Below are 10,818 nucleotides of genomic sequence, written 5' to 3' on the forward strand. Positions count from 1 at the left end.
TAAAGTGGCAACCTAGAAGTGTGCCACAATTTAAGGTCTGATCATTCTCTTACTACTTTCTCACATTAATTCTAGTGAAACTGGTAGGACGGCCTTGGATATTTCCAAACAGCCAACACTCATACCAAATTCTGTGATGTACCGGTACCCTTATGCTGCACTCGACCCAACATCAGAACCAGTTTATTACACAAAATGCCAGACTGTCACTTCCTGGTGGGTGCTTCCCTCAATATCAATTTCTCACTCACTGAAGAGAGGTGCTCTGCACATCTGTCTGTTGCTTCCTCAAGGGTGGAAGATGCTACCTTCTCAGCTGTTTACTTTCTGAAGGAAACTCAACTGTCCTACACTCTCCTTACAGAGATTTATGCTACATGCCAGCACACTTATGCCTCACCATATGGCCATATGCTAAAGGAAACCAATAAACAAACAGAATACATCTTAATCTACATACGTTTTCTTTGCACCCTCTGCAAGTTATGGTAGGCAGGACACCTCTAATTGTTAACTGCCTACAGTTACACAGGCTCCGTTGGGGGCCGCTGAACATCTAGGAAAGGGCAGGCCTGTTAGAAGGTTTCCGACGACTTCTTTGCTCTTCTTAGCATATGCATTCTGTAGCCTTCTGAACTCCCTCCATGTCAGTCCCTAGGCACTTCATTCAACTGACCACCAGGTCCACCCAGGCTCCTATAGCTATATCATGCTGGTATACTTGATCCATTTTCTGAAGTCCAGTTTTTTCAGTCTATTTCATACTTCCACCAGTTCCTGAATCATTTGTGGATCCAGGTTAGCGATCAAGAGAAATATTTGCCTCTGAAATCAGATCAAATCCAAGGTTGGACCATGTTTTAACAGATTAAAGACATAATGTCAGATCATTTTGTTTTTTAAGAACATTTTGAGAAGGACCACAAGATGCAGCAAATCAACCAGGTCTGGACGCAGCCATCAATCATAACATATATTTTCAAACACAGAAATACCGACCAAAACGAAAATTAAGCATATCAGAGCTCAAGATCACCAATTAAACAGCATTACTTGGAGTTCAACAATATGAAAGGTACATGTCTTTCAGAGGCAATGTAAGTGGTGTTGGTCAAACGTCTACAAAGACACAACTAGGAGTTAAAACATGTAAAGGCATACCATTAAGCAGTCAAGAGAGGCAAGAGGGGCATTTTAAACTAACCCAATCTAGAGACACCAACAGGACTTAATGATTTTCCTTTTCATTAAAACTGCAAAAAACAGGTGCACATCAAAAACCCTAAACTCTCCATCTATGCTCTCACAAGTCTGCCTCTTTACCATCTTATAAGGCCGTCTTCCAACAGAGAAAGAGGTAATTTACCAGAAGTTCTGCTTTCAACATTTTCTATTTAGGGCTGCATCCCGATGATTCCTGTTGCTTCTACAAAGCATGAGAACATTTCTCCTCACAGTGCCTTGTGACGTGCCATTTCAAGAAAAAGGTTAGCCCCGTCTGTCCTCTGACTAGTAAAATCTAGAGCAAACCAAGCAGTGCTAACAAACAGTCATAAAAAAATAAAATCTAATACATTTGGTTATTTCCTTCATTTTGCTTGTTTGTAGAGCACGGTCCACACCCATCATAAGGCTAGAGCACTGTACAGAAGGTGATCAGGTAGAGAGCGAGGTAAGCAGCAGTGTGTAGGATAATCTATTATGAATATGACAACACATTAAACATACACTTAAATTATGTGGTAAATTCAAGGACGATATTTTGCCTGTAAGGATGATTATTTGAGAGGAGTAGGGTACCCTGTCTTGGTCGAGTAGGGAGTAAAGGCAAATAGGGCACAAATGGCAGAGATACAAGCAAAGACGTTGTCCCAGTAGTGTGAACAAAACAGATATGAATAAAGGAGATATACTAAAACCGTGTAAAATTATTTTCCAAGGAACATAATGGCATATGAAAGGTGGACAAAAGTGGGGACTAAGGTAGAGGGGAGACAAGTGGGAATACATTTTCAGATCCTATGATCATCTTGGGCTTTATGTTTCTCAACATAGCACAGCATGGTTTGATTTGAACAATGTAATGCTCTCTCAAATGGTGGGGGTGCTGATTAGTTAGGCCTTCAGCGTCTCACCAGGATGATTATGAGTTGTGTAGATGGATGACCAGAATGGGGGAGAAGAGGCTTCTTTCTAGGGAGGAAGCACTTTCAGTAAACTTGGTGTTCTAACCAAGACAGACTGGTGCAGGGTTTGCGGTTTCCTCATGCTTAGGTTTTCCATGAAGACCCCTAGTAAGGAAAGTTCAGGGCTCGAAAAATCCACTCGCCTGCTCGATATGGCAAGCCAGATTGAATCAGGATGATCTAGTTTTAGGGCCTACTCGCCCTTTCTGGCGAGCAGGAAGACAAACTGACTTTTGACCTCTGTTTCTGAAAGTTGAGCAAATGTGACAAGATAACAAGATTTAAAGGCATCTCTATTGCTCTCAATGTGAATGAGCAAGAAAGATGCCTTTAAATCTTATCTTGTCATATTTGCTTGGCTTTTAGAGACAAAGGTCAAGTATATTACAGTTAGGTCAAGTAGATTTTTCAAGTTACTAGACCTGTGGGTCTGGTAACATTTTTATGATTTTTCAAGCCCCGAAGATGCTAGACTATTTAGGAAATACGTGGATCACAACTTAAACCATGCCACCAGTCATTTTCAGGCTCTCTGAATAATCATAGTTGGTGCTAGCAAACAATAGAGAGAGAAACACCTACCCACTTAAAAATAATCAAATGGACTCCTACTACTTATCCTATCTGCAGCCTTTGACACGGAGCTGGAGAGACTGAATGAGAATCTTAGGCACCATTCTAAAGTGGATCCAGTTATTCCTACAAAACTGCAGCCAACGAATAAGGATTAGGTCAGTGAAACCTTTGAAGTAAAGGGCAGCATGTGCAATGCCTTCTGGGTCATTCTTGTTACCCCTGGCCTACACTGAAATGCTCCACTTGGCATGAGACGTTTGCAATTCCAGATCCATCTCAATCTAAGGACTAAACATGCGACTCAGTAAAATATTACTATACTTGGCCCAGGTCTATTTTTAGGTGAATGGAAAAGTACCTCTGGTACTAGCATGGGCAAGCGATAACATGGCGCCGTTCTCTTGGCCCCCATCTCTTGGCATACTCAAAACCAACATAAAAAAGTAACGACTCTGGGCATAACCGCTGACAAAGATCTAATCATCTAAACCCGAAATCACTGAATGCTGTGTTCAAGTGTGCCAACTTGAATTGCCCATGATCTAAAGCATTACTAGAGCACTAGTTGTGACATGCCCGGAATAAAGCAAAGGTTTTAAACTATTCTGCCCAAAAATCGCAGAGATAGGAAATCAGGGGGTCCAGTTAAGCCTGAAGCACTCATTAAACTGTTTATAGATACTTTACACAGCAGATTCATACAAAATAAATTTGCAACTGTGCTCAATAACTTTACTGGCTGTCTCACAGGTTAGCATTCACAAACAGAGCTTTGTTGGCCTACACATGCTAATGTGATGAACAGCATTTGGTCCGAATAGCTGTCATGTTATCGTTCGCCAGTAAAGATGCTGGATTTCTAGTGCATTCTATATAACCAAGTTACAAAACCTTATGCGAAACTTTGAGATTTACACCAACAGGTTTACTCCTAAGTTTATAGAAAATCTCATGCTTATAATTAATTCAAATAGAATTCCAGTTGTACTCCGAGATATCCAAACGTCATCAGCATTCAAAAACACACCTTTTAGCACACGCAAAATCACAAGTGTGCAATTTCGTCTGCAGAAACATATACTCAAAAAGTGCAATTGCACTGGAAACCTTTTGCTCTCTTTCTCTCCATATGAAAAATATTTTTGACAACGTTGCAAGAACTTTCCAGGAGGGAAATTACTTGAAAAAGTGTACTTACAAACTTGAAAAGTTTTGATCGTTCGCTAAAATGGGCTGGAGAAACACCAAAAACGTCCACAAACCTGCCAGTGGTAGTAAATTTGCTCACATGGAAATTTCTTATATCACTCCCAAATCTGTGAACTAGGAAGGCGATTTTATCCAGCAAAATGTTCTTTTTCATGCAGTCAAGTTTAACTTGGGCGCTCAAATTCTTTTGTGAATGGAGCCATATTAATAGTCTTGGTCAGGTTATTGGAGATAAGAACCCTACGTGCTATATGTGTAGCGACAGACATGCTAAGAATGGACTCGGCTGCTTTAATGTATTATAAGTGCTTTTATTTGATTTTTATGCGGAGCATCTCAACCACAACAGTGTTCGGATATTTCATCAAGCAGCACAGAAAACGGTAAGGAATGAACGGTAACATAACCAAAGCTGTACCCAAAAAATAATATTGTATTTTTTCTTATTTAAATCAGAAGGTGTTACGAACTTTTAGTTAAATGCATCACATCAATTGACGCATGGCTGAGCACAGATAAGGAATGCCAAATTGACCCCAGTCAGCCTGAAATGACGGGCCTTTTTCTATAAATATGAGAGACAGCGTCTCCTCTCTCACTTTTCTCTTCTACCTACGAGTATGCAGTTACATGATTTGAGCAGTGTCTGATACATGGATGCCACCAAAACAGTTCCCACAAAGGTCGAACTGCACTTACCCACTTAATACCCATCCAAACACCAGCATCTAATGTTTAAAAGTCCATTCTCTCACTCCTTTTCTCTTTGATTCACACCAAGGTGCCCATCCATGCCACATGATAGACACGCTCTGCCATCAAAAGCACCTCTTATTATTCTCATTGTATGAATCACAATGGCAAATGCTAGATCAGGTTATTGGAGATACTTGTCAGACCCAACCATTTAAGTGACCTTCTGGAACCAGCACAAGAAGGCTTTCGTCGAGTGCTGAAGAGTCAGTAATTGATGTCTTATGGAGGATCTGAAAATAGAACTTGTATCAGCTGGCAAGTCTATTCAACAAACTTCTTCCAGGCCACTTGCTGGGTTCCATAGCGCTCAGATCTCTCATCCTTTTATATTTGCAGCCAGTAACAGCCTGGGATGATTCAAGTATGAAAATCCAGTCATTGCCCTGGTCTTAATTTGTAGAGGGGAATAAAAACAAGCCAAATTATACCTTTTTTTTTTTTTAGAATTTCTACAATCTTTTAAACCAAAATGTCAACCTTTCTGAAAATTCTCCAGGAATTCCAGGGGTCAATTCCCACATATGGAAATTAGCACTTCTAAAATTTTTGTCTGAGGTGGACTATTTTTCTTTATAAAAAAAAAACATTAGCAGTACCCTCCCCAAATTATGGGGGAATTTCAGTTTTCTTAGAGGCATGGGTGTGGAATTCCTATAGCCCGACTCCCAACACATACTGCTTAGGGTCAAGGACAACAAGTTTTCATGTTTATTTTGTCCTTGGGACTAATAGGCCCAACCCCCTGCAGCACAAACCCATTGGCTGCCAGTTTACAGTACCACATTACGTATCAGGGATGGGCATAGTCTGCAAGGTAATATTTGTGTCCATATATTAATACTATTTGAACTTGTATTTATGGTTAATTAATTCAAAGCCTTTATTATTAGGGTGAGTGCTCTAACGAAATGTTGTAATCTTTGACTGCACTGCTGACTGGCCCCAGTCTAGAAAATGTGTACACAAGTTTTCAAAGTTTACCAATACGAGGCTACGTATATAATGCTCCTAGAATGCGCTCTAATTAGATGCAAATATTTGCGGAAACTTGAAAGGAAGATTGATGAGCGTTTGCTTACAAAATAAAATGTTCACAAAAAAAAAACAACTAGAAAATAAAACGTTTCGCTAAACTACGCTGAAATTTTAGATACCAAGTATCATCTAGTAAAATGTGTTAATGCATGCTAGTATTCCCAAAACATATTCAGAATGGAATATCTGTGGCAAAGCCAATAGGTCTAACATTGGTGGAAAGCCTTCTGGTTTGTCAATGTGTATCTTGTTTGGACACAGTTTTTGTAAAGCGTTATTGTTGTGTGAGCTGCCAGGCCCTCACCGTTGTAACAAACATTTGCAAAGAGCAATAATATTTTTTGGTCTCAAAAAGGACACATTGCTAAAGTAGTCCCTGGCTCTGAACAAAACTACTTTGTGTGCAAATATGCTCCTTGTGAAAGAACTGAATGCTGTCACTCACAGTGAAGCCAGTCTACAGAAAATCGTACTCCTAGAAAATATTTGTGAACTGAATTTTAGCACAAGCACATATGCCTGTGTAGATTTGCGCATTCGAAAATCTGTTGAGTGTTTATAAGTTTACTTTTTTCCCCAACCCTGAAAAAAGTTTTACTTCTATCTTGTCAGAAGTACATTTCTAACCTTTCTCAGTATGGGCAAAGATTAGAGAAGGGCTGGTGAAAACCCTTAAAATATGCCAGTTATTTGATTTGCAGAGACTCAAAAGCGCAAACCAACCCTGGAACTATTGCTTATCACTACCTCCAGCCACAGTATGTAGATCAGTGGAAATGTGGCAAAATAAGGGAATTACTTGAATTCAAATCCTACTATAGTATTAGCCTTGGCATAATCAGAGAAGCTAATATCAGTGCACTTACATAATGAGATTGCTGGCAAACGTTGTCGTCACACTACGTGGCACCAAAGAAGCAAGTGGATTTTTTTGCAGGACAGATTTATGAAGCAACCTGTCCCATGGACATGTAGATATGTTATTACATTCCAATTACTTCTGTTCTCAGCAAAGGCAAATGTGTATGTGTTTTGAGAGTGGAAAATTCCCTGCAAAATGTTGAAAAATATCCAGAACATTATACGTTTGTTGCTGTTTAACTTTGACACATAAATTCTCCAGGTAAACACACCTCCCAGCCATGACAACAAAAACTATCCCTTCAAACTACAGCGGTAGTTAAAGATGTTTTTCCAATTATAACTGATCATGAGCACATGTTTACTACCCTTCTATGATGTTCTAAATAATTTCTCTCATGATATCCTACATTGACTACTCCAATGGAGTGTTTGCTAGATTGCCAAAACACCTACTTGAGCGGCTTCAGCACCTACAGAATTTTGCAGACCGCCAGCTCATGACACTGAAGTTGCGGTGGGCGAACCAAGAAATTCACAGGGAGAGCCATGACAGAGCTAAGCAAAGGCTCAGCTCTGACTTTAAGCACCCGTGCACAAGCCAAATCTTAAAGATATTTGGTATGCAAATAGTACAACAAAATTAATTTTAGAATATGATAGGGAGTCTTCAAAATACACAAAAAAGTGTGTTTCTTTAACATTCGATAACATCTCTGGGACTGGCAAACATTTCTGCCCCTATGAAAATTATTTTTGTGAACTAAGAGGTAAGTCAATTATCATGTGACCCGTGTATGTGACCTAGATTATTAGCAAAATTATAGGCTATTAAATCAAGGACAAGAGCGGTTTTTGTACAGTGCACATCCTGAAATCACAGATCTGAAGGTGCTCTCATATACAGTAACGAACAAAAAAAGGAGGCTCTGTGAAACAAAATATTTGTGTAGGATCAGAGAATTTGGTCAAGAAAATTAGCAGGGATTGAGCACCTAAATTTCAAGCAGTGCAATTTAGCCACTAGATCGGTATCTGTAGCATCAAAGAATACACCATTTTCTTTCAGCACAGAGAAATTTGCCGGGAGTCACAGAATGCAGAGCCCAGAATTCGAACCTGGTTCCCCAAGTTACATAGTCGGTAGGCGTAGCCATTAGACAACATCACTTTCCAGAAAAGCACTGCTTGTTTTGGGTTCGAGGTTCCAAGTGGAGCGCGAGCTGACCCAGGAATCTAGCTCAATCTTTCAGTGGCTCATCCATTTCTACAATAAAGTTAAGAGAAAAAGATAAACCATCTATACTGGCACTGAGGGCATTCGATTAGCCGCTACCATTTCTCTGGATCGAATTTAATAGTTGGGGCATATTGTTTATTGTTGCTACATTAAAACATTATCTCTCTAGTGAAGAACTTGTAAACTCCATCGCGCCACAGATGAAAATTGTTATATTCTCTACAGCACCCACAGGCAGTCTCTTATGAGATCAAGTCACCGATTGCTGAACATACACCTCCTCGAACTTGGCTCAGCCTTAAGCAACCAAACCTTAAACAAAAAAAATGTAACGCTGGGCCTTTTCTTATCTCATATTAGCACTGATACGCCCATCAAACTAATCAGCGCCACGGCCCCAACTCCTGTAAATGCGCACTTTACAAATATTTACCTAACATAGCAACACACCACAGCCCCATGTCTGTTGATGCAAGTTCCAAATCGGCCAGGCCTCTTTCAGGTCATACGTTGACGCCCCATGGTCAAGATACTTCCAGAGCTACAGATTTTATTGTACTCGTCCTGGTAACTATTTTCTATTACACACCTCCTACTGAGATTATGCCATCAGATTTGTTCTGGTGAACACCTGCCCATCACGCCCATCCTGTTTGGAATCTCTCTTAATGCCTCAGGCTCTCATCATATCTGATTAACAGATACTGCCCAGGTCCTCACTTCCCATTATATGGCCATCTCCAACCCCCTCACTATTATTCAAATACACGCTTCCGGTACACTGGTCTGAAATGGCCTTTACTTTGTAATCTCAGATAATCACTCCGTCAGACTCGAATATCTTAATGTTGAAATTATTCTCTCCTTGGTGAGATAACTGTCTTACTATTCTGAGCCTTTGCAGCCTCGCATTCTCACAGGAGGTACACCCTCACCCATAATAAACTCCCGTCTGGTCAGGATTGCTCCAATGCACACACTTTGCATGGCCAAAATAGCACCCTTCTTTGTGAGTTTACACCCAGGTGAGGACATCCCTAATCTATTTAAGGACCAGAGGCTTTGGATTATGCGTCTCTTTCTTCACTGTTTTATTAAAGCAGCCAGTAAAAACAAACCAACACGTATTTTGACATTACCCATAAAACAAGGCTTCCCCCAGGGCCCAACCCACCAATCAGAGCCCATCCGCCCTTATAAATAAGAGCGCTGTAACCACCATCAGGTTATTTGTGACTCCCAGTGCATCAGTAAAGGGCACAAGAGGCTCCAAGTATAATCCTCGCCTCCGTGTCCTTAATAGAATTGAAAATTCTTGACACAACAGCTTAAACATTTTTTATTCCCTGTTTGGGACATTCTCCTCTCAATTTCCCCCGCTAACTCTTAGCCCAGTATTTCCTGATTGCGCTTTCTAGCCAGAAGGCACGCAGCTCTCCATGGGTGGGATCTGGGATCCTCTGTCTTGCCTCTCTAATCACGCCCCCCCCCCAAGCCAACCCCACACTCTCTCAATGGTAAGGGGTATCCCCCAATCCCAGGTTCAGGGGGCTTCCCTCTCAGTGGTTCAGGACATATTCTTAACTGTTCATGATTTCCATACGGCCCCTTTAGGACCACATTTTTGCCTTCTCCCTAGCTCGAAAAGATCCACTCGAACGAGACTGCCCAGGAGTTTCCTAGGTGGGGGATCACCCACTTGTGTACTCTCCGGGTCTTCTCCACTACCCGGTTCAGGATTCCTACTTGACGTGAACTTACCTAGGCTTCCAGCACAGTGATACATATACCAGCCTCCTACTACCCCTCCAGCATCATTACTCTTCTAGTCTCTCGTGTAAAGAACGCCCAATCTGACTGTTGAGAAACTTCTCTTCACGTTAGAATGGGTAAATCATACTAAGACACTGACAGCTCCCCCTCGGGTCACACCCTCTCCCCCGGGGCGCACAGCATGCTCACCTTGGGCGTCAGAATGTGCTCCATGACTCCAGAGCGCCCGCCCCTCCTCGCCTCGGCTGCTGCTGGTGAGTCTCACCCTGGTCGCTCAGCCACCGGTGCAGCAAAGTTGACACCCGCCATCTTCACAAGGCTGGGTCAGCGCCTGTCACCAGTCCGAAAGCTCAGCGGCAATGATCGCGAGATGTGCACGTAACCATGGAGACGGTTGGGCACGCGCTTGACGGAGAAACGAAAGAAGGACTGAAGCAAAGACGTTAATGAGGAGACCATTTTAGCGGAGTTTTGGTTTTATTTCACTCTTAAGACTAGTGTAACAAGATCCTGTATTCGGACCATAATCATAGCGAAAGAGATTGTCATTGTGTTAAAAAAAAGATTGTAACTTGTTGCTAACAAAATATAATTAAAAAAAATTGCAAGCCAGGGTAATCTAACAAAGCTGCCAAGGTTTCAAATTGCTATGTGTGACATTTTCATAATTTCAGTGTAATTATGAGTGACATTTCAACGACTAAGCGTGACACTTTTTCTTGCGAGCAGAAAATCAAGCAATGAAGACGAGGGAAACGTATAAATATCTGAAATTAGAACATCGAGAAACTCTAAGAAGATCTTAAAACAGTGCAAACACTTGAGATGGCTGACTCAGGGCCGGCGCTAGGCGTGGGCAGTGTGGGCAGCTGCCCAGGGCCTCGCACTCATCCCACCAGCATTTGGCCCCGTACTGGTGCGGTGTCCTGTTGTTTCCCTGGCCATTCATTTGAAATAAATGTGTCTCCTTGCAATTAGGGTCCATTGGAGGGGCACCCCTCCCTGGGCCTCTCAGGGATGGTGTCAGGAGGCCTAGGGGAGGGAGACACTTCCTCTTGTGCCAATTGCAGGGAGACCATTCAGAGACACTGCGGGACGACCATTGTCCAGCACTTTAGCGCCCCCATGGTTTTCACTTTCAGCCCACAAACCATTCTCACACCTTCAGCTCAATATGGAGCT

At 41.8% G+C, this 10,818-nt stretch overlaps 1 protein-coding gene across 2 annotated transcripts in view; it reads right to left on the reverse strand.

Annotated features, from left to right (window-relative positions):
* The window catches only part of MTMR8 (myotubularin related protein 8), a 483,391-nt gene extending 473,393 nt beyond the window's left edge, over positions 1–9,998 (reverse strand). The window contains exon 1 of one of the 2 annotated variants that reach the window (XM_085608281.1): positions 9,826–9,997. In XM_085608281.1, the coding sequence (XP_085464407.1) occupies positions 9,826–9,849 (24 nt within the window). In that variant the 5' untranslated portion in view covers positions 9,850–9,997. Of the gene's footprint in view, positions 1–9,825 lie in introns of both variants that reach the window. The other variant, XM_085608282.1, reaches the window with a different exon arrangement.
* Positions 9,999–10,818: the final 820 nt, after the last annotated feature.

This window comes from Triturus cristatus, chromosome 5_2 (assembly GCF_964204655.1).
Source record: "Triturus cristatus chromosome 5_2, aTriCri1.1, whole genome shotgun sequence".
Classification (NCBI taxonomy): domain Eukaryota; kingdom Metazoa; phylum Chordata; class Amphibia; order Caudata; family Salamandridae; genus Triturus; species Triturus cristatus.